The sequence below is a fragment of the Lagopus muta genome, chromosome 2 (genome assembly GCF_023343835.1).
Source record: "Lagopus muta isolate bLagMut1 chromosome 2, bLagMut1 primary, whole genome shotgun sequence".
Taxonomy (NCBI): Eukaryota; Metazoa; Chordata; class Aves; order Galliformes; family Phasianidae; genus Lagopus; species Lagopus muta.
This window is the reverse complement of record NC_064434.1, coordinates 58,813,441-58,838,291: the sequence shown is the minus strand read 5'-3', so window position 1 is coordinate 58,838,291 and position 24,851 is coordinate 58,813,441. Positions and strand designations below refer to the sequence as shown.

Below are 24,851 nucleotides of genomic sequence, written 5' to 3'. Positions count from 1 at the left end.
GTTCTCTGGGGACAGGATTGCAAGGGTTTAACACTGCCTGTTCCAAGATCTCAGGCTGATACCAGGAGGATCAACATGGCAGGCTTCTGAAGCACACAGTTACACTTCTTTTCAGCAAACAGTTGTGAGCATGGGCAGCTTGATTGCAGAGGCACAATAGTGATTGAATCTGGGCGGGGATTTTGATTGCACTTGAGATAAATGTATCCTGCCTAACACCTGTGGAACAGTCACGCAGTGCTTGCTCCAGCTGTGTGTGCAGTGTGATGAGGCAGTCTGGGCACTTGGAGCAGCGCGGTAAATTGGTTTAGAAAAATGTCTTCTGATAGAGTGGGAGCTCCCTGCTCCTATCTACAGTAGTTTGCTAATTGATAGCTGGTTCATAAGTAATGCTTTAAGCGAGAAATAATACCTAGAATACCTAGAAATAAGCACTTAATGCAGTAGAATGCTGAGATGTGATTAACAGGAGAATCTGAGTCAGTATTTGGAAACATCTCTAAAATCACACGGGAGTCTTGCATGTATTTCTGCAACTGAGCTTACCCTGCTTCTATACTGCTTGGGTGTGCTGGATTCTGTCATCTGGTTCCCTACCGCCCCATCAGTTTGTCTGTATGGACACCACCTTTCTAGGGTAACTGTGCACCTTTCTAATAGGATTCTATGAGTAAAAGTTCCAAGTGCGTAATGTCAGTGTTGAAAGTACAACCATCTGAATGCTGCTTTTAAAAACTGCTACCAAAAAAGTGCTGGACTCACCTGAATGTCAGTCTTCCCTTCTGTCTGCAAGCAGCTGGAAGTGTCTGAAGGGCCCCTCTAGTCTCTGGCCTGCTCTGCTATGGCATCTCAGTAGATTGACCCTTCTTCAGTTGCCTGTACTGTACTTCAGTTTGATTCCTTATTTTTCTGGTTCGTAAATGCAGTTGTGTAGCTTTCCTTGGAAAGAATCTATGCCAAGAGCTGTGAAGAACTTTTGGAATTTATCAGCTGTGGATATGTGGGGAGCTTCTTTCCTGATAGACAGAAAGATATTTTTTAGCAAGACCATTCAATCCTGTTCAGTAGCTTGCTGTCTCTAAGGTCAGAAGAGCTGATCTGTTGTGACCCGAGAAGGGCATGAGTTACGGAGGGAGGTTAATGTCATTGTCTTTATGACTAGAGAAAATATTTTTTAAGTATCTTCAGCACTTTAAAACTTGCCTAGTCACTTCTTTCTTACGGACTAGCATTTAGAAGTAGTTGTAAGGCATGCTTACTACACCCTTATTGCTAGTTCTACAAGTGCTGGTGGTTTAAGCCTCGTGCATTTTCATGGGAATCAAGCATTTCATTACTGTCCCTTACCTCAAAAACACCTCAAACTTCCCCCCTGTGCCATTTGGAAACTCTTTCTGCTCTGTTAACCATTCCCTTGGGTTGCCAGGCAGAGCTTTTAATCCAGTGTGTACACTGGATCACGTGTCTGCCTGAAGTACTGGAGGCACGTGCAGCTTACTGGATGAAGGGAGGAGTTCCCTGCTCTGTTTCGTCTACCAACAAGCATCTTTTTATTAGCAGGACAAAATGATGCATGTTCTTCTTTCTTAGCTTTTTATCTGTATTTAATTTGCTTCTCATGTGCTTGTAGTCAGTGTTGTTACCTCTAAATGAATAGCTGCAGGCTATTGAGTTATTTTACAGTTGAAAAATTGCTCAGAAGAAAGTGAGCCAGCAGGTCAAGAGACACATTTTTCAGTTTGAGTTTATGGAGTATTTGTGGAGCCACAGCTGGTGAGGGAACTTAGAGTAATGACATCTGAATGTTATGATCTCACTTTCTGGATGAATTTGCTTTAATTCTGATCCTGCAAAGAAAACAAACAAAAAACCCACCCCGTTTTGTCAGTAGAGAAAAAGCATCTTTATTGGACAAATCAAATTTAGTTTTTACTTACAGTTTAATAAAATTATGGTATAAAACCATGTTTGAAGAGGTAGTTATGGTATCCTCACACTGGTGGGTTTATCTAGGTAGATGCATGACACAACGTACAGAAACGGCAATGCCTGGCATTGTACAGCCAATGTGCATTTTCTCCATCTGCCTTTTATTAGTTTAAAAAGATCAGCCTCATTTTAATTTGCTTTGTAATAACTTACCATTTAAATTTTGGTTTCCAAAATGGTGTATAATTTCTTGAATTCCTAAGGTAACACTTCTGGATGGAGACAGTGTTCTTAGAGTCCTTCCACCTGTGATTTTGTTTGCTTCTTGTCTCCTGGGAATGCCTGTAAGAGGAATATGTGTAGAGATTTTTGTACTTGAGGCAAGACAGAAAGTAGCTGCCTTTCCAGGCGCAGAGGCATAAGCACTTTAAGAGCTATTTAATATTTCTGCTTAGATTATCCAAATATACACTTAACATGGCAGTCCGGTATAATTGTGATGTATGGACTAAAACAAAGAGGCAGTCTTGTTAAATCACAGCACCAGATATTGCTGTTGCTGCGTGAAAAACTATTCAGTCCTGGGGTATGTAATAGCTTCTGGGTGAACCTGGGTTTTAGAATAAAGAGAGAAGAAGGTTAAATAAATCTGAATGATGCTACTGTTGGAAGAAAGGTGGCATATTCAGCACTCTGAGGTGGGAAAGAAATGGGGTGGCTCTTAGCTCTGTTTCTAAAGCATTTTTTTCCTGTTAACTTTGGGTACTAATTGTTTTAATTTTTAGCCTTGTCACATATCCCTTGGGAATAGCAGCAGTGTGGTAGGAAGAGATACTGCCTATTTCTGAATGGAGTTATTTGCAGCTAGTTCTTTGTCTCTATTCTTTTTCTTCTGTAGACATTTCACCAGGCTTCCCAAATTATGATTTCTGCTTCTCTAGTGTGTTGCTAATTTCTTTGAAAAGATTTATCTGCCCCAGTTACTTTCCAGAAAAGAAACAGGCAATTTGATCTTCTCTCTATGAATCTGGAAGCTACTGCTCCCAGCAGCATGGGAAGTAGGACATGAAGCTGGAGAGCACCCATGAGCCCATACTCTCTTTTTGAAGGAGACCAACGTTGTGCATTTCTATCCCATGAAAAGTGCCGTACTGATTGACTGAAGCTAATGTGACTAATGTAGACTAACGTGCTAACTACTAAAGGGAAGGTGTGCATTTACTAGAGGAATTTCATACTTTGAACCTTTTATGGTTATTTTCTTCGTAGTGTGTGCTGCCCTTGTCTATCCTAGGGGGGCTGTCATCTTGTGATACAAGTTTTTTAAACTTTAACGTGTGGCTGAAACACATCAATCTGCAGCATAATGTAAGATCTGTTTTTTGTAGGAGTCTTATCCATGGGGAAAGTGTTTTCAAAGATATGATCAAATTTTGAGTGGGTGCCACTGATATTTTCCAAGTGCTGTAATGCATGGTGTTCATTGTATATACTTGAACAGAATGATAAAGGATGGATCGCTTACCAATGTTGGCTTAGATGGGCAAGCTACTTTAAAAGCTGCTGTGAGCACAATTGGTCATAGATTCACAGAATACTCTTGAGTTGGAAGGGAACCACAAGGTTCATCATGCCCAATCCCTGGCTCCACACAGCACCACCAAAATTCAAACCTATGCCTAAAAGCGATGTCTGAATGCTCCTTGAACTTGGACACTTGGGCCATGCCCACTGCCCTGGGGGGCTTGTGCCATGCCCACCAACCTCCGTGCTGGTGAAGAAGCTTTTCCTCACACCCAGCCTGTCCCTCCCCTGACAGCTCCATGCCGTTCCCTCTGGCCCTGTGGCTGTCACAGAGAGCAGGGCTCAGCGCTGCCCCTCTGTGACAGTGAGGAGCTGCAGCTGCCATGAAGCCCCTCCTCAGCTCGTCTGCTCTGAGCTGAGCAAACACAGGGACCTCAACTGCTCCTTGTACAGTTTGCTCTTCAGATCCATCACCATCTTTGTAACCCTTTGGACCCTTCATCGGTAGCTTTGTGTCCTTCTTATGTTGTGGTGCCCAAACCCACAGGCAACACCTGAAGTGAGGCTGCACAGCGCAGAGCAGCGCCGTACAATCCCTTTCCTTGCCCAGTGGCAGTGCTGGGCCTAATGCAGCCCAGCGTGGCAACTGTTACTTATTTAGAGGATTTGCTGTATTCTATAAATGAAGCAAGGGAAGGGAGAGTACCAGCAAAAAGTGTAAATAATAATAATAAAAAACCACTGAGGAATATGTTTGAGTTATTGATATACAGATCAAATTGCAAGCATATCTCAAATGCCAAATATTTTTACAATAATCCATTTTTTTAGTACCTCAGTTCTTTCAATTTGTCGAAGTGCAGCGAGGGAAAAACTGACTGGGTTTCCCCCCTCCCCCCCCTTTCTTCTACTCTCAGTGAAATAGGAATCTGGAGGAAGTGAGTGGATAGACATGACACAAGAGCTTTATTAAATGCTATGAATCTGTCTTCATCTTTTCTTCCATACATGCTGAATTCTTCCAGATTTCTCTGAACAAGTCATTAGGGAACAAAGTATTTGCACCTGATCTCAAGGTTATTAGACACAAGTATTTTAGCTTTCCAGTCAGGTCATTGCTGTAGGATGTTGTACCACTTCTGAAGACTAATAAAATTGCATGTGTCCTGGTCAACTCTCTTTAAAGCATGAACTTAATGCTGTCTGTACTACTTGAAGTAGCTAAGAAGGCTTCCCCCTCAGGTCAGATGCCCATCATCTGAGCCATACTAAGTAGACTTGCTGAATGGAGTATGTGTTGATAACCTGCTGTAAAAATGACATGTTCAACATCCTTATGTATACTAAAGTGCTCTCTCTCTCTCTGGCAGAAACAATTTATTTTGCTTTTTCTTTCCCAAAGGGCAAGAAGGCCCTTGGTGGAGGCACCATCTGACATTATTAGTAATAGTGTTATAAAGTTGTTTTTCTTGGAGTTGTATGTATATATTAATCAGCAGGAACAGAGCCTACTTGTGCATGAACTGAGGAAACTAAAAGCATATGTGTTGATAGCAATATCATAGTCTTGCAGATAGGCTGGAGAAATTGATGTGTTTCTTCAAATCAGACTTTCTGCTGCTCCTGGAGGAGCTAATGGGAGATGGTTTCTTTTCTTAGTTGACCATTCTGTGAACTGAGGGGCCTGTAAAGCAGTGCTTGTGTTACCGGTTTTGGAGACCTTCCTATGCAACCACAAATTTTCATTTCTTTTTTCTTGTAACTGAGCTTATACATTGTTATTTTAGCTGGACAAGAAAAGCTTTTTGTTACAGTTATTAGCGCTGTCTGCTAACGCCTGGGTTTTCCTGACCAGCAGTCCAGCTTTCTCTTTTGCTGTTCTGTAATACTTCGCTGTTGTCATCAAACAGATGAAATAATGTATTGATTACTTTTGGGCACCTGGCTAACATGGAGACCTGAGATAACACAACAAAGGCTTCTATTATTTGTAAGTTCTTTTAGTATGATGAGTTCTATTTCCAAGAAAGATTAGTTTAGATAAAGGGTTTCTAGCTCTCTTGTTTGATCAGATTTAAAGTTTATCTAATATGCCACTTTAAATGACAGGCTAAAACTTTTATGCTAGATCTTCCTTTAAGGTTCTTGGATGAATTATACGTGTTATACATGAATTATTAATTATACGTGAATTATACGTGTCAGATGTTCTCTGCATCAATTTCAACAATTTGTAGGAAAATAAATATAACCACTTTGTTATTCCTGAAGGTCTTTTCTGGTTACATTGGAGAGGAATTTAATAGAAAGCAATGAAAAGGTGGTTGGGAATATAGTCTTACATACAATTGTGGCATAGTATATAAAGCAGAACTGTTCTTTAAACACCAGACAGCTTTGTTAGTGTTTCAAACAATTTTTTAAGGAGCATAATACTAAATTCAATACATGCTGAAGGTATTGTTTCTAAATACTTAATAATTAGATGGTTGGGTTATTTTCTCCTTCCTGCTCCAGTCAATATATAACAGACCTACTCTCATTATGTGCATTTGCATAGTTCCTCCTTTTTACAAAGAATTTCAGAACATAATTTTACATCTTGCTTCTTGTGTACCTACATCTGCAGTAACATTTGGTATCCTTTGGCCAAATTGCTTACACTGTGAAACCGTCCCACTTGCCCAAACGAGTTGGAATGTGTCTCATAGAAGAAAATATTAATTGGATTGTTTGCTACCTTCTTCCCCTGGAAAAAAAGCTGTCCGGGCTGTTCAGGAGATGGCAGAAAACAGCCAATCTTAAAATGATCGTCTCTGACATGCTCTAAGGAGATTTTAGTGCCATACAATCTGTGTTAAATTCAACTTGGGGTTCTAATTCAGAAACTGTCAGCTCCCTACGTGTTGAAATTGTTCTTTTTATGTCCAGTAGTTCTGCTATTTAAGTCATACTTCCTCCATTAAATCTTCTGAACGTGACAGAAGACTCACTGCTGTTTTCTTTTACTATGTAGGCTCGTGTTATGTACGACTTTGCTGCTGAGCCTGGAAACAACGAGCTGACCGTCAGTGAAGGGGAGATCATCACAATTACCAACCCGGTAAGAAAAATTAAAAACAGGGCTTCAGTGCACTGTCCTGACCTGCTTCCAGCAAATGAAGGAAAAGATGTTCTAGATGGCATCTGAAGTCCCTGTCTACCTTCCCCTGAAGTAGCTAAAATGAACTAAACCCAAACTAAACCCAAAGAATTTTCCAGCAGTGTTGTGGTAACAAATACAATGAGCAAAATTCTGGAGAATGGGGGCCCTGTCAGACTTTGTCTACACGCTTTGGAATTTTTTTGCTTGACTTTTTTCATCTAAGTAGTGCTGAGTGCCAAGGCAGAAGGATGGGCTAGTGATGCTGATGCGTTTTACATCTAAGTGTGTACTCTCTCTTTTTTTTTTTTCCTTCTCTTTTGTGATTAAAGCAGTATGTGCAAGGTACTGTGAAGGAGTGGTGAAAATACTGAGATAATGCTGTCAAGGAAATTTTAAATTAATCATATGCTTGAGCAGTGACATTTGATTTATTAATTTCAGCATGCCTTTATAGTTCTTACACTTTAACAAGGTAAGTATAAGTTGATGATGCTTCTGAATCTTCAGTGATATGGCTCAGTGAATAGGCTTTCTTTTTCAGACAAACAAATCCTCATTTTATGCCAGATTTTATTATCTGGTTGCATAGGAAGTAATAAAGCCTAAGCACATTTTTGAAAGAACTTAATCATATATAATCCTGATACTTTTTAGTTCCACTGACCATAAATACTTGAAGCAGACCTTTAGTAGGACCAGCATCTTCTTCAACAAGATATTTTGTGGGAGCAGAGGTAAATAATAACTAAATCAGGAGTTTAATTTTTTTTTTTTTTTCAATGGTAGGGCTGAATAAATAGTTTACAGCTTTCAAGCTGGTTTTTCCTGGTTTTTCCTGAACAAGCCATTTGTGTGATAAGGCAATATGCTCAAAGTGAAGTAGAAACTTATTTCATGCTGTCCATGACTAAACTGTGGGGTAGATTGCAACGAAGGCTCTTGATCTTTTTTATGTGGTAAATGTAGAGACAGCAGTAGCAGAAATCATGGAAGTCCACTGGTGAGAGACCTGGGACTATTCAGCCTTGAGAAGACTGAGAGGTGATCTCATCACTTCATATATATCTGAAGTGCAGGAGTCAAGTGACTGGGGCCAGAATCTTTGCACTGGTGTGCGGTGACAAAACAAGGGGAATGGGCATAAACTGAAATACTGAAAGAAAGTTCCTTACAAACACAAAGAACTTTCCAGTGACACAGCACTGGAACAGGTTGTCCAGAGAGGCTGTGGAGTCTCCCTCTCTGGGGAACTGAAGATCCATCTGGACATTTTCCTGTGTGACCTACTGTAAGAAACCTGACTTGGTGATCTCCAAAGTACTTCCAACCCCTGCAGTTCTGTGATTCTGTGACTTCTGTTAAGTGCAGTACAAATGTGATTTCTGGCTCAAGATATTATTAGTCCTGCCGATTAACCAAACTAGGTTGAATTTATAATCTGAGATATCTAGTTGTTTGTGGTGGTGTGTGATCATTTAGTTCCATAACAAAAAAGCAAATGAAAGTTTATTTCAGTAAATGATTGGTCTTTACTATTTCAAATCTTTAAATACGTAAGCAGACTTCTCTCATTATGTGCAGGATTGCATGATTTTTTCAAAGAGAAAAAATATTGTGCATAAATAAATACATCAATTAAAAAGCAAATTAAGAACCTGAAATTCAGTAACTGCTGTATAGCGCATATGGTTCCAGTACTCACCTGTGAATGAACTTGAGGTGTAACTGTGTTCAAGTAGCAGCTTGATTTTTAACTCAGAGCTGTCTTATTCCACATAGCATTGTCTTGAAATTGACTCTGCTTATCTGCAAATGTGTGTGAAATATGTGTTCAAAAAACCAATATCAGGGTGCCATGCTGAGATCTGAACTGTCTTAGTTCTTTCCAAGCTGATAGACTAAGACATGCCTCAGTGATATTAATTGTAAACTAGGAGTGTTTCCAGATCTTGTATGGCAGGTGCCTTTGAACCTTGAGGTTAGCCATGATGTTCTTGTTTTATAGCTGCCACTTAACTGGTTGCATCTGCACCTTCCACAGGTGAAGTCCAGAATATGCAAATGCTACCAATAGCTTAATTCTATGCATCTTGCCTCTTTATAATGCTGAGAAAAATGAATGCTTTGGAAACAGCACACAAATTATTGTATTTTATGCACTGAGCATTGTCTGTGGTTGCATGAATGATCGAAAGTGCTCAAAATCAACTTTTTTTGTCTCATGCCTGTTAAAGCCCACAGTAGTCCTGTTAAACAAGTGTGGTCTGTGTTCTTTTGAATGAGTACCTCCTTATTCAGCGGATTTAAGTGAGTTTGTTGTAGTCATAACTGTCTTTTGAATCTTGCATTCAGCACTTGACAACAAGACAGTACTTCTTCCTGAGTTGCTTGAAGCATGCTGTGGGATCCATCTAGCAAAACTATTTATGTATTATTTTTTTAGGATGTCGGTGGAGGGTGGTTAGAAGGAAAAAATAGCCAAGGAGAAAGAGGACTTGTCCCAACAGATTATGTGGAGGTAAGTGACTGCATCACTGTGTGCTAAAAAAGCAGAACTACTGAAAAAGCAGTCATCCGGTTTGCTGACCAGCTCAAATGTGAAACTTTTAGAACTAATATTCAGGATGTATATTATTGAAACAACTGTAGCTGACTTTGGAGACCATGGCAAATGTCATCTAAAACTACTGTGTTTCTTAGTGGTTTTCCAAGAAATGCAACATAATATTAGCCATTGTGAATCCTAGTGGTATATATGCAGAACGTGAGCTGTTTTGAGTTTGCTTCTGGTTTTGTCTCGTGATCCAATAATTTTGTTTTCCAATCTTAGAACTCAGATGCAGAAGTGAGTAATGCAAGTTTGCTCTGCTCTTGCTGTAGCAGACATGCCTCATGCCCATGAGATCTCTGGAATAGAAATGCACATCTGGGGCTCAGGGTGTGGGATCCCAAATCCAGGGACTGCTCCGTTTATCTTCCTGAGGGCCTGTAGTGTCTCCTCTGTGTGTTGATCTGCTCTTTGCTTGAAGACTGATGTTACTGGAGTGGGGATGGAACAGATCTCTGAATGTAAAGCGTGGAATCTCATTCACCTTTGGAACATAGAGCATGTATACATCTGCAGGTCATCAGCTAGGTCAAGATTTCTGGCTGTAACTCCTCCAGTGTCACTAAAGCATGTCCTTCCCTTCCTTCACCAGAGCTGTTTACTTTTACAAAGCAAAAAAGATGAAAAAAAGCCCCAAATCTCGGGGTGGGAGACATGCTGACTTGCATAATCTTGTTTCTTGTATTCATCTGATTAGCTTCTATGTAGCTTTTTGCTCTCCTGACTTGTCCCAAAGTGATTGTGAATTCCCAGACTCCAAGCAGTAATGTTAACAACCATGTTGATCCCTAATGAATTTATAGATATATATCTGCTACCACAAATTTGTTACACTGTGCTAATGCACTCTGATTCTATCTGTTGTGGAAATGAGTCCTCCAGACTCAACTGCTTGTAAAAGATACTATTGAACTACTACTCGTAAAAGGTACTGTTGAATTTAAATTCAGAAGGGATGTATGCTGCCATCTTAACATCTAGTGTTAGAATGATATGTGATAAACTGTGTAATTGAATTCATGGAAGCGTAAAAAATCTTCTGCAATTCTTCTCATTTCAGATTATAACTGATGGTACAAAAGATGGAATTAGCTGTGGCAATTCATTAGCTGACCAAGCCTTTTTTGATGCCCTCTCTTCAAATACAGCTCAGACCAGCTCGGCAGCAAAAAGCAGTAATCAGGTAGGTCTCCAGGTGGCCATGGCAGTTCTGTTAATATAACTGCTTGCATTTCTCAGCTGTGCTGTACCGTATTTGTGAACCCTCGCAGAATTGCTAATAGAAGTAATCATGTTTTCGTTAGGGAGCACTTCTGTTGATTATTTATTGTTTTTGTCTCTTCAGCTACTGTCACTCCTGAAAAAATAAGTGTTCTGCAACTTCAAAAAATAAAGCATTTTATTTTTTAGAATCTACAACCTTGTAAAACTTTGGCTACCGTTGTCTCTGTTTGTACCCCAGTCACGTGTAATGGAATTCTCACTTTTAGCAAATTTGCATTAAGATAAAGTTGCTTGCATTAGTATGCTTATCTTTTTAAGGAACTGTGCTTTTTTTTTTTTTTTTTTTAATGTTTGCTACAATTGAATGTTCTATGCATCATGAGCCAGAGATGGATATATATCTTTCAGAATTTAAGTAAGATTTGTTTCTTCAATTAAAAAAGATGAAGCAAGTTCTGGCTTTGTCTCTTGTCAGTTGGAGAAGAGACTTTGTTTTTTCTAGAATAATGTTTTTCTTTTTTCTCATTTTTTATTTTTTCATACTTTTTGTCCAGCATGTCATTTTATTAAGCTGCAAGTGTTTAGCTTCATGTTAAATAAATGAAGGCAGCCATTATTTTAAACACAGTTTGTTATGTTCTGTGGATTGCTACATGTGTTACACGTAGGAGCAGTTAAACACGTCAAAGTCCATAGGTCAGTACAAGAACAAAATCTGCTCTTTCCAGCACCAGCTTGCAAAGCTATCACTTAGTGGAAAGTAAATGCTTTACTTATTGTCGCAGTGGGGAAAATGTGCCTAGCTTGTGGCAGTTAAAAATCAATTATTAGTTTTCTTAACTGTAACCTGTACCACAGAACTTTGAGATGAATTGAGATCTCTTGAAAACTGTACATGTGATGTTTTCATTATAGTCAGTATACATGAGTGTATGATATTTAATTTATGCTTCTTGTACTGAGCTAGACAGTGCCAAACCAATAGAAGGTTGCCTAGCCTTTAACTAAAAGATTCTAACTATTCAGTAATCATTTGTAGTTTGCTTTGTTATGACTGTCTAATAGAAAAATTGGTGGAGGAGGGGACAGATCTCAATGGTTTCTGTAAGTGCTTCCTGATGTTGTGCTCCATGCAAAGTCGTGGAAGGGTGTAAAGAAGACGGTGCCAGGCTATTTACAGTGGTGCCCAGTGACAGAACAAGAGGCATTGTGCACAAGCTAACACATACTGAAGGTTTCATCCAAACATCAGTAGACACTTTTTTACTGGGCAGGTGAGAGAACACTTGCCCAGGTTGCCTGTTCTTTTTTGGAGATCTGTAAAGACCACCTGGACATGGTTCTCGGCACCCTCCTCTGAGTGGTCCTACTTGAGCAGGGGTTGGATCAGATGGACCCAGAGGTCCCTGCCAGCCTCAGTCAGTCTGTGATACTGTGGCATGTATATAGTACATTCAAGTACTGCGTACATGGAGTACATATGTGTAATATACACATATACACCCACAAACAGTCAGAGCTCCAGACCTCTCCATGACTGTCTCAATTTTTTTTTTTTATTTTTTAATTTATATTTTATTTATGTTTATTTTTATTTTATGAATAATTTAGGTTAAACACAGAACTTCTGATATACCTCGTGAATTTCTCATCTCAGGCTGAACACAAACCATTGATTATAGGTTCCTTTTAACTCACTAATTTACAGTAATTTTGAAGGTAGAGTGGAAACATCATTTCTTCTGCTGTTATTCTTGCTCTGGTTTTTCATCCGTAAGAGTTTCTAGCTAAACTTTAAATTTGAAGGGGATGAAATATTTGCAGCACCGATTTCTGTAAATTCTGAGTACTGTTTCTCTTGTGAATGAAATAAGTAAATTTTACCTTGGGACAACTACTTGTTGTAAAGTAGATTAGACTATTTTGAATGGTGGTAAAGGCATCTGTGCTTAACAGAGGGCACTCATGTGCCTGGAGAAGGGCAGAAAAATAGCCCTTGCCTATATAGGAGGAAGAATTACAATAAAAGATCTGTTCTGCTGGAAATAGAGAATTACTACATCAATGTAATTTTGGAAGATGCATTTCTAGAGAAGGCAAAGCTTGAAAAGGCAGGTGCTTAACAGTTTATCAGCAGTATACTGAATCTGTAATACAAACAAATTGCAGTTTCTTTATAAACAAGTTTTGGAATAGGGTAACTCCAAGTGAACAGCGTGTTTCATTTTCATCAATGTATTATTCTTATGTGTCTCCGTTATCCTTCAAATGCTCTGTGAGACAGTTTGGAGAAGCACCATACCGTTGTGCATTATAGTAACACTGTATTGCTGGAGATGGAGAGAGAGAACAAGGGGGGAGTGTGAATCTGGATGCAGGCAAGGTCATGCAAGATGTAGGGGAAGCTAATACATTCCCTCAGGCTGATATGTTTGGGCTTCTTGCTTTCCTGCCTTTTTGTAGCAGAAACCATCTTGTTGCATTGTCGAGATTTTATCGCTATTTCAATTTCCTCAAGATTTTTTTTTTTTTTTTTTTAAATCTGGGTTCAGTAAACTGCTGTTTGGTTGAATATATTTTCTAGAAAGGCCTAAGTCTTGCTTTGAATGTTAGTTTCTTCAGTTTCCGACACTGATCTTATGCTTTGTTCACATGTCCTATTGCTAGTAAGAATTTAATCTGTATACTGAGCAGTCTGGCTGTAGTTTTGGATATTGTGCCTTTCTTCCAGATCAGAGAGCTCTTTACTTCATGATATTTTCTCTGTGCAAAAATTTTATGGTTAATTGTCTCCATCTGTTTCTAAGAATTTTTTCTTTTTTCCCCTAGAAAAGCCACTTTCTGCAATCTCCTTGATCTTGTGTCTCATTTGTAAAATGAAGATACTAGAATTTTATGCATTGCTCCTTTGTAAAGTCACATGGTGCAAAAAAAGATTTAATATTGCTGTTCTGGCATAGAAAGGCCAGACATACTGAAAGATTGCGTTGACTCGTGTACTGGTGCATCAGGAAGTCATTGTGGTGTTCATCCCCTATTTACCAGCTTTACTTCTGAAGCTGTTGCCTGTAAGAATATAGCCTGCTCTCTGGGTTGCTCCACAAGTGTATTACTCCACACTTGATTGTGTTAGCATTTGCACTGGTTAACAAGTTTGTTCAGGTGCTTTGGATTGATCTGTATTCAGATATATAGTTGTAAGCAATTGACTTGCTACTTTCAGGTTGCTTAATGAGTGATTTGGTCAATATACAAAGTGCTTCATCTACAAATACAACTTGTGTGTTCAGACTGTGGAAAGCGTAGAAATACAGGACATTAGGTGTTAATGTAATGGGAACTAAAATTGTCTGGTGTGGTCTGGTGCACTGAAAAAGAAAAAGAATTCCTAACTGCTGACATTTTGTTACCTGTTACAGTAATTGGGGGGTTGAGTTTATTACAGGAAAATTTTATAAAAACACTTGTAAATAAACAGGACATCTTAGAATTTTTATTACTAATATATTAAGGTTGCTTTAAAATATCAGTAACTTTGCAGTGGAACAGGTTGTCCAGAGGATTTGTAGGTCCCCTATTCCTGGAGACGTTCAAGGCTGGGGTGGATGGGGCCATGGGCAATTTGATCTGATGGGTGGCAGCTCTGTCTACAGAAGGGATTTGGAATTAAATGGACTTCAAGTTTCCTTCCAACTCAAGCCATTCTGTGATTCTATGTGTATAATATCCACAGCCCCCAGTTTCAGTCAGTCAAAATGATGACTTAATTCTTGAAATGGCTACCATACTTCTGCTGGTAAAGACAGAATGATCTGTCTCATTGTCTTTCAGCACCAAGCCTTATTAAAAATAAAAGATCCAGCTAAGTTACTGTTAGGCTTTTTTTTTAAGAGACTTGCTGTTTTAATACAAACTTTATAATGTTTTTCTGTCTTCGTTTCCAGTCCTCAGCTGGATAGTCGATCCACTCAGAAATGTGTCTTAAATCTCAATGTGCTTCTGATAGGGCTTAAATAAAATTCCAACAAATTTTATTTTTTAGCTTTATGCATTGTACTCTTGTTAACATAACGTTAGATGTTCTGCTATATCTCAGGGATAAAAGTGCTTTTGTCAAGTAGAAATGCTGTATGTCATAGTTTTCCCAAATCTATCTGTATGTCTGCATCTCTTTAAATAAGACTTCATTCCTCCTTCTGTTTACATTCCCTTTTGCTTTCTAGGAAAATAAGATGTCTCTGGTTTCTTACTATGGAACCCTTAATTTTTTGATATTAGAAAAAGATCATCAGGTTGAACGGTGCACTGCTCCTTATCTTTGTTTTTTTAAGATCTTTTTTCTTGTTGTTCCATAAATTAATAACTAATGCTACCTACTCTTCTAACTTCCTTTTCTTCATTGAGAAAGATACAATGACCCCAACACCACATTGGTATGCTGTCATAATTGTATTAGCTACAAATATAAAATGAGATAGAAAAGGGGTCCTGAGATACTCCCTAAAGAGAAAGGAAGAACTTGGCACAGCTTGGCAGTTTCTTCTTTCCTAGCTAATTCCTTGAGTCAGTAGTGTGCCAGCAATAAATATCTTGGTAGAGCTTGCAGCATCTCCTTTAAAGAGGCTCAAGCAGGTAGCAAGCAGTCATACCCAAATAACCAAGAGAAGGTGGATGTTTCCAAGAACTGCTTGTAGTACTGGGGCAGACAAAAGCAACCAGAGGAAACAGTGAAGCTAACTGTATACAAACAAGGGAATAAATGATTAAGGGTGACTATTTTTATCCCCAGAGAAGAAAAGTGGATAAGAGATCTTACTGCTACATGTACCTATCATGTTTGTGGTTTCATGTCTGAAAGGCCTTTGAATAAATCAGTCAGCAGAGTAATTAAGTAACCCTTAAATGGTGAAGATGCGACCTGTTATATGGCTTCTATGGGTCTCATGCTGTCCTGATCGTATGGTCTTTACATAAAGGAGGTGAAAGAATGAGGAGTTTTCTTCCTCTGACACTGAAGGCTCTAATTTTAAAGAGTAATTTTAAAGAGTCATGGAAGTTACATGTAAGTTTTTCTGATATTAAAATAACACTAGCAATGATGACACTGAAATGAACTTAAATTATGGTAGGTCAGACATATTGTTTTAGCCAGTAGTAAGTGAAATGATTTGGGATAATTTCTTCCCAGTAGAAGAAAGATAAACAGGTACAGTCCAGAAGATCATTTTCCTTCAGAAAACTTCTGTATAGTCATTCTGTATAGTCAGGACAAATCAAAAGTAGTGAAAGCGCCTTGTTTGGTGTGCAGGAACTGAGATAATTCTTAACTTGCCAGGTCTGTAGACTAAGTTGTTGGACAAGCATAAGAACACTAAGGTAGCTGTCCCCAAAGCTGTACTTAATATCTTTTCCAATAGATGCAACTTAATGCTGTAAAGACAAATTGTGTTCATTAATTTGTGTAGCATACATCACCAGAATGGCTATGGAAAATAGTAGATGCTAAGATCAAAGAAAATAAACATAGTGTTATTACTAAAAGTGCATTATTCTGTGGAAACTGACATGCATATTATTGCATTCCTGAAACAGTCTCCCAATTCTGTGGCATTGCTGTGTGCATTCAGTGAGGTAGAAGTATTGTTGTGGGAAATGGGAGATGCATGACTCCCTCATGTTTGGTGTACTTCAGTCTGTCTTGTTAAACTGGTATGCTAAAATGCCTTCTAAAGTATGTAGGTAGATTGCAATTGTGTTTGGTTTTTTTATGGACTTCAGAAGCGTGCTTCCGTAAGTAATAAACCTTAACTCTGTATATGTATATTTGTAAGACTTAATGTATAGTTATCTCCGTACATAAATAATCTCTTGAAGGGTGTAGTGTAAAAGATGTCTAAAAAGAAGTTCAAGCAAAGTTATTTGGGTTATAACTGTTCATAAATTACCAGAATACTCAATATCCTAGTTTGCTGGTTCTCACAATTATTAAATTCCAATTCTTGTTACAGACAACACTTCAACATCTTCCTTTGCTACATGTAATTTGAAAGCAGCACTTTTCCTCCACATTTGGGTGGTTGGACTCGATGATCTGTAGAGGTCTCTTCCAACCCCTACAGTTCTCTGATTCTGTAATTCTGTGATCTAAGTCATGATATTACATTCAGAATTGTGACAGGAGTTTGTGACCAACTCTTTTTTTAACAAAAAACCAGGCACTGATTTCCATAAAAGAGTGGCTCGCATGCTTTGAATTGAATTGCATTCACATATAAAAATATGATTGTCCACAGTAGGACAGTGGTTGTGCCTATCCATATTACAGAGATGTGTTTTGTGAGAGTCCCAATGGAATAAAGGCTCAGACAGCATGTTGTTAAGTTGTGGTATTGTGATCACTCTTCATCATTGTGATCCCATGCTGTAAGGCAAAATCTAACCCTGAAATAGTTTTCCCACAGTTTTTTGTGTTTGCACATTCCTTTTCTTGTAGCTCAGTTTTTTACTGACTTCTTGTTCTGTGAGGTAGCTTTCTGGTCTAGTAGTTTGGCATTGAGTATACAAAGGATGTTTTGACTTGATAATAGTGGCAGTCTTGTCAGTTGTAGAAGTGCTCCTACTTTAATTGCAGGCATAGTGCCATGTGGCATGTGTGTGTTGTACCATCTCCTTCACCACAGTAGGGGGCAGTTGCTCATTGATCATATCTTTAAGGTGAAGTCTTTGACATTTGTCATTGAGAATGGTACTTTGAAAAGTCTTGGCCTACAAAAATACACGAGTGAAACCCTTGTTCTCTGTTATCAAACAAAAATACAGAGTGCAGTTCCCAAAATGAAAGGATAAAGCCTGGTTTAGTTTTTGTAGCCTGACCCTGGGATATCTAAAGAACAACATCAAAGAGAAACAAGGGAATCTTCTGTTTCTGGCTTTACTGTGACTGCTACTTGGATAAGTCTCTGACATTTCTCATCTGTGTTTTGAGAAGAAACCTGAAATCAAGTAAAAAGGAAACAAGGATATTAAAGTGACTTGACTGCCATTTAAATATTCCTGCGTGGGTAATGAAAGCAGAAGCCTGAGAGATCCTCATTGGATAAATATACAGAATTGTATGACAAAGCTAACATTAAGCAAACTTCAGAGAAAGTATTATCACTTCCTTTTATCGATGAGGGTGCCAACAGATGGGAGTTTTTTCCCTCTCCTCACCCTATCACTGAAGTATGGACTTTTTCTTTTCTCTTCCAAGTTACACATCTTTCTAAAAATACTACTTTGCCTCACAAACATGGCTTTTCTTATTTGAGTCAGAAGTTAATAGATGAAAATCTACCATGAAGCAAGGCAGCTTCTCGGCTACTTTGTCAATAGCCCCTGTTTCAATGTCTCTTGAGGAGTGTCATAGTTCTCATTGGAACTTTGGCTATCCTGTACTTTCCTTGATATGACCAAGCTTGCTTTTACTTCTCACTTTTTCAGCATGGCTTCTGTCTCTTGAAGCAGGTTTCAAGGTCTCTTTCTTACAGTTGGAAATGATTACTTTTGGTGGCACAGCTATCTGGGGTCTTCTGGGGTAATCAGCTTAGTTTTAGCATCTGAACATTGTTTGGTTTGTCTCGGCTTTTGTCCTTCAGGAGTAAAATTGATCCATTCTTCAGTCAGAAGCATCCATCAATACGAGGAAGGAGTCTGCCAGGAATTATTTACGTAGTCAAGAGGTCAAAAAAAGATGTTTGAGCTAGGACAGAGTGATGCCACGGTGACTTAGGTTTTTTCTTTTTTATAACTTCAGATTCTTAGGATAGAAAAAATGTTGCTTTTTCATGTTTCATTTTTGATTCATTTGATGAAGACAGTGACCTTCCACCCCTAAGCTGAGGATTTTGCAGTTGTGAAATTCTTCTTCAACTATAATTAGATCTTTGAAAATATGCTACAATTCTCCTGTCTGTTCCCCATCCCCCTTACCCATAATCATCTGGTTCTAAAGTGATTTTTGCATCCATCCTTAATGGAAAATTCTTAAAATATTTAGCAATGTCTCCATTGTCTGTCCCCCAAATAGCTATTTTTGTTCTGGTTTTTCTCTCAGAGCAGTAGGAGTGAACAAGGCTGTGGTGGTCTAAAAAAGGGAAAACTGGTTGCCTTTAAGGAATTTATCTTTCAATTTAATCTCGGTGCTTGAGGAGCAGAGACACAGCATTTCATTTGAAGATCGAAGTTTCTTAATTATGTGTGGTGTAGCATTTTCTTTTTGTGCATTTGTTTGAGATTGCTTTGGATGTTTGGATGTTAGGTGTACTCTGTCCTTAAATTAACTCAATAATAGCTTCTTGCAGGGACTCTTCATCTTTTCTGTGCTGCCTAGAGAGAGATCAGAGGATTATAAGTTATGGAATAGTTAAGGTGTGAGAATGTACAAGTTAATCACTTACAGAATACCTGCTGGCCTGATTAAGGTTTAGTCAACCAGAGCTAAGCCACAGAAATGGTTTCTCTTACGGAATTTGTCAGCTACCGAGATCTGTGGAACTGCTGACTGGAGCTGAGATTATTCCTTTAATAAATGATCTGTTTTTACTTGGGCCTCCATGTTGTTGTGAGACATTGAGGAAGGCAGACTTTGGATTCCTGAACCCTTCTCTATACTTACTGATTTTGGCTACTGTTTGGAAGCGTCCACAGTATGTGCATGTACACAATGGATGCAATATAGGCAAACATTTGAAGAAAGATGAAGGGTGACCTGGAAATGTTCTCTGAGATGTGTCACCTGTGTACACATCTTTAACCCATCTCTTACCCTCTTTGCCAGTGCCTCGGAAAGAAATGTGTGCCCTTCAGCTGAAAGCAGCTGAATGAGAATAGCGTATCCAACAACTTCTGCAACTTCTTCTGTGTCACCTGCTTAGGGGAAAGAGTTTATCCCAGAGCTTTTTTGGACATCTCAGAGGTAAAACTGATTTCAGAGTAGTGCTTCCCTGTAGGACCAGAGATAAAACATCTCCAGGAGCAGTAATCCGTTTCCCTTTGCTGTATGGCATTTAATGTGTATGAGCAACTGTCTGCAAGTTCTGTAATGATTGCTTTTGACAGCCATTCTTTAGTACTGTATTCAGTATTACTATTATTACCTCCCCCTTTTTCTGCAGTGAATCTTAAGGTTTCTTTGCCACCCACTCATGTACCAGATTTCACATCAACTACAGAGAAGAGGAGAACTTTACTCAGCCTCTTGGCAATCATCCCACTTCTGAGCTTTCATTTGCCAGCGATCAGCCCAAAATATATTGCAGAAGTATATGCAAATGAATATTATGCAAATTGTTGTAGGTGCTCTAAGTTGCATTAGGAGACGTGCTTTTCCATGTGGGTGAGCCCCAACATTTGTGTTTTCCTTTAACAACGACAATGAATTCTGATGGCATGTTCTTGTTTTTTTTTTTTCACTTCGCATAAACTTGTATGGGGTGAACATCATAAGAAGAGCAGCTTGGTACCCTATAAGCCAACAACTTCACTGTAATTAGTAGTGTGCATCAGCTATCCAAGAATTAGCAGACCTCAACAAAATGCTCTCCTAGGGGAGCAGTGTTCTTGCATCAGTTTCATCTTAAAAAAAAAAAAAAAAAAAAAAAAAAAATGTTATCAATGTAGGAGCTGTCCATACAATTGCTCTCAGTCCAGCATTTTCTAGAGACCACTTCTTGTCTGGCTCACTTATTTCTCTTGGGTCTTCTGAATGGAGATTTCCACTCAGCTTAGAGGATTTCACCTTGATTTCCAGTTCCTGGGGACTCTGTGCCTGAAGAGCCCGCACTGTGCAATATCAATAGTACATGCCTTTTCAACTCCTGAAGGTTTGATAGCAACTGTGAAGTCTGACTGTCAGCAGACTTTGTTGTACGGTAAACTAAAGCAAGACCTCACATTCTGTGATTACCCAGGATTACTTCAAAGAACTGCAGAAAAACAATGCATTGGCATTATTAAAGAGTATTTGTTTATCTAAGTGGTGGGCAGAATATGATGCTCTTACCGTAATAACTGCCTTGACTCATGGTAGCATCAAGGATTATAAAGCAAAGTCACAGGTGCAGCTGTTTAATTAAACTTTTGTATTTAAAAAGATTCAATACATGAAAAATCTAAAATGTTTGGAAGATAAAATTGCATTTGTTGCACAAACAAATGTTCTGCTTTTTCTGCTTACAAGAGGATGTCTGCAAAATCTGAATAAGGTTCTGGTTTGTTACACAGTTTTGAAACAAGTGGTCTTCTTAGTGAGCTGAAATAAAGTAGTAATTTCTATTTAAATTTTAACTTTTGTAAGGAATGCAGGTATGTTAAAGATTTTGGAGGGTTTGGGGAGAATAAGTTGACTTGCAGTGGGAGTTTTAGTAAATCTTCTGCCCTGGAAAATGCTCCAAGTTTCATGTAAATATTGTAGTTTTACGTAAGTTGTTATAGCAATTAATTATACTAGGCATCCTTGATACACTGCTTCATGATAAAGACAGTGCCCTGGATTCTGCAGGCTTTGAGATATATTTTTTTTTCTCACAAAACTCAGTTCCCCCCTCAGTTGCTGAACAAAGCAAACTTTGTAGGCTTTATTTTCTTTCCTTCCCCTTTTCCTCCTCCTTCCTCCTACACTTTGGGTGTGTGGGTTTTGATTTGTGATTTTTTTTTTCCCCTCTTTCTACCACTTAGCCTTTGCACTGAAGCATTTGGAGTAGACTGCACTTAACTAATCAATGCTTTTTTAAAGCGCAGTGTTAAAAATCAAATCACAGAGCAGGATGCTAGGCTATTAATCCAATTTACTGTCAGGTAAACCTGAGAAATTGATGCAGTAGTTAGAGACATGTCTTCTGTGTGCTCTTTCCCTGAAGTTTCCACCTCCGCTGCAATATCAGTAGAATGTTGGGGGAGTAGGTCTATGGGGAGATGCCAAACTCTGTTTCCTGGCAGATGTTTCTTTCTTTCCTTCATCTTTGCTTTGAACGAATTAAGCTGTAACAGGGAAGCTGCTCAAATTCCTGGCCATAACTTCCAAACTGGTGCACCCAATATTGGCAACTTAGGATTTGCTTTTAGTAAACCCACTGATCTTCATTTGGCGAAATAAGCATTCAGTAAAATACTAATCATTGACTTTCAAGTTTCTGGTTCAGATATGCTGGTTAGTCTGTGGATTGATGTATCTAGTAGTTCACATACACCATACTCGTGGTGTTAGAGTAAAATAATTTTTACCACGGGTAAGAGTACTTCCTAAGAACGTTGGAACAAATTGTTTAAGTTCCTTTGGGAGATACAACATTTATTGCCATGCTCTAGTGTCACATTACTGGAAAGCTGATCGGTTCTTCCAGGTGCTTACTGCAGTTTAAAGCAGATTTGGCTGCTGCTACTGAACTGAACAAATGTGAAGTGCTGAATGTAAACTTGTAGCCTATCATCACGACATCAAAGACTTCAGGAAGAAAGTGTGTGTTCTTTGCTCCTGTCTTCATCAATTCCTTCTTTATTTTTGTCTTGTGTTTACACAATGTAGGTAAATAGTGCCAGTGATCCTTGGTCAGGCTGGAATATTGGGAAGTCTGGGAACTGGGATAATGGAACCGCTGGAGACAGCTGGGCAACAAAACCTGAAAGTGCAGCTGGCCAGAGGAACAGTGCTTCAAATAACTGGGATGCAGCAGCAACATTTGGTCATCCACAGGCATATCAAGGACCAGGTGTGCTAATAATGCTCTTACTTTTGAATGAATTAGGGTAGGTGGACAATGGATGTAGGAATTACCTAATCTTTTGCAACTGTAGGAAATGAATTGCTTAATAAAAAGTAAGTATAAAAATAAAAATCTTCCAGGTAGGTAATCATCATATCAGTAAATTGAATACTAAAATGATGAAGGTCATTGTTTGGTTTTAAAAATATTAATAAAAATCAGGTCCATAACGATGGGTGCCTCAAACCTGTCTCAAGCCAGAGTGTTGTTCACGGGCGATCTGTTCTTAGACATCTTGTTCAACTTGAATAACTGGAACTTAAACACCCTTGAATTTATGCCTTCAGGTCTGTGAAAACATAGTCTCCAAATCCTTGATTTTAGGAAGATGGTAGCCTTTCAGAAGGCTCCTCACCTACTTGTCGGAAGGGACTAAAATAAGAGGAAAACTTACAACTGGATCTTGCTAAGCAATGGTATATGAATATAGAGCAGTGCTGTTTTTTGTAGTATTTTTGCACATCAGCATCTCTTTTTTTTTTCCAATCACTGTTGCCCCAGTGGATTTGTAGTGTAGTGTTTGTTAGGATGTACTTGATGGGGATGATAACTGAGGAGGAATTAAAAAATACAAGATTCAGCTAGCTCTTCAGCATATTTACCTGGTTGATTATTTGTGTATGAGTGCTGAGGAAGGTGCTTCTGCTTTCTAAAGAGAAAGCATGTAACTGTCTTTACCCTTCCTCTCTACTTCAGCAGCTGCTGATGACGATGATTGGGATGATGACTGGGATGACCCGAAATCATCTTCACCATCTTACCTTGGTTACAAGGAAACTGAGTCGTCAGAGGCTGGCGGGTCCCAGCGTGGAAACTCTCGTGCAGCTGCTATGAAGTTACCACTTAACAAGTAATGGAAAATACAGAACAAATGTGTACATATTGAAGAGAACTGGAATTTTTCAAGTAGCGTAGATGTGTTGCAATTAAACCTTCTTGAAATATGCAGTGTAAATAATGTTTTGGGGGTGAAAGTGTATGTGGATTAAGTATTGGCTCTGTGTGATTTGATAATGTAGATTCAGGAAACCCTGAACGTACATCATAAAACCATTTTTGGAGATGTTATACAAACAAATAATGCCTTTACTAGCTCTTCATTTCTGGACTTACTGTTGGTTAAATTTTTCATGACTAGTCATTCAGAGATGGTTGACTTTGTCCATCAGTGGACATTTTGTCCAGTTATGCTGCAGTACCTCTCCATCAGTTTGGCAGCTACTTGTTGCAAACCCATTTTGCATAAAAATAATTTTAAAAGCATTTGCCTGAAAGGTATGTCAAACTTCTAGTGTTTCTGCAAGCAAATAGTAGATTATAGATATTTGAAGGGCTAAGTATCTTCTTAATTAAAAAAGAGAACTGCTATTTGCCATTCGTGAAGCCTTTGCGTAAGGATGCTACAGTGATTTTTGTACATTTTTCTTTCTAATTGGAGGACAAATTATTTTAACTCATGCTTAGAAGTACTTTTTAAATCTGCACTTTGTTGTTCTTTCAGATGATTGAATTCTCATTGTCTGAAACAGCAAAAAGGTGTGCACGTGTATACATGCATGTGTGCATCTGCAAAGTATAGGCTGCAGTGGATGGCGTGGCAGATGTTAGTTAGTTCATGCCCTACTGTTACATTCGCTCTGGTGGACTGCAGGGCACAAGTAGCTGCATGTCGTGCAAGAAGGAGCCTGTATTACACAGACAAAAGCTGGAGATTAGCAGCATAAACTTTTCTGTTTTTTTTTTCAGGGTGAATAGTTGGTAACCCATGTCATAACTTTTTTCTGTTTTTGAGAAATGCTAAGTGTTTTCTTCTGTGCATATTGAAAGGGGATGCAAAGTAAATTTATCACTTTGTTTTGTTTAGATTTCCTGGATTTGCAAAACCTGGAATGGAGCAGTATCTATTGGCAAAGCAGCTAGCAAAACCAAAAGAGAAGATTCCCATAATTGTAAGTTGGAGGTAGATGAGTGGGTGTGACTGTGGTGTGGGTGTGACTTTTGTTTAGTGGGTTGGCTGGATTTTTATTTGGTTATTTTTAGAGAGGAAGTGGGGTGGTGGTTGATTTCTGACTTGTTTTGGGTATTGTTTTTTTTGTTTTGTTTCATTTTTCAGATTCTCTCCACTTCTCTTCTTACCCAAGTTAACTTTTAGTCTCAGGGTTGTTAAATATATCTGGGTCAGACACAATTGGTGCTTAATTAGAAATGTCACTGTCATCATGAAACTATACACCACTTAAAGTCATGATGGACTGCATTCCAGAGTCCTGTATCACTGAGGGTTTTTTCAGAGTCAAGTTTTAACTCTTTTCTTCTAAGCATTCTTCTGTTTTCAGAATTATTCTTAATAGTGTTTTTCTTTCCTGCATTATTTGTGAATGTGAAAAACAAGCCTTGTTGAAACAGAGAGGGCAGAAAATGTATTACACTCTCTCAGCTTTCTTGATAGTTACTTGAAGTACATTCATGAAGGTTTGCTGTATTCAGTCATGATGATGAGTTCATCTGCTGATCTAATAACAGGCTGTTGTAGATCTATACTATTATAGTGAAATATGATGGAGGTAATAATACCTACAACTCACTGCTCCTTAGCTATTTGAAAAAAATGTATGGACAT

At 38.6% G+C, this 24,851-nt stretch overlaps 1 protein-coding gene across 4 annotated transcripts in view; it reads left to right on the top strand.

Moving 5' to 3' along the window:
• SNX9 (sorting nexin 9) overlaps positions 1 to 24,851 on the top strand; it is a 60,394-nt gene that overhangs the window by 8,726 nt on the left and 26,817 nt on the right. For 2 of the 4 annotated variants that reach the window (XM_048935273.1, XM_048935271.1), the window contains exons 2-7: positions 6,470 to 6,556; positions 9,042 to 9,116; positions 10,267 to 10,389; positions 21,994 to 22,177; positions 22,928 to 23,081; positions 24,096 to 24,180. In XM_048935273.1, coding sequence (XP_048791230.1) covers positions 6,470 to 6,556; positions 9,042 to 9,116; positions 10,267 to 10,389; positions 21,994 to 22,177; positions 22,928 to 23,081; positions 24,096 to 24,180 — 708 coding nt within the window. Of the gene's footprint in view, positions 1 to 449; positions 5,444 to 6,469; positions 6,557 to 9,041; positions 9,117 to 10,266; positions 10,390 to 21,993; positions 22,178 to 22,927; positions 23,082 to 24,095; positions 24,181 to 24,851 lie in introns of those variants that run through there. The other 2 variants (XM_048935274.1, XM_048935272.1) reach the window with 2 other exon arrangements.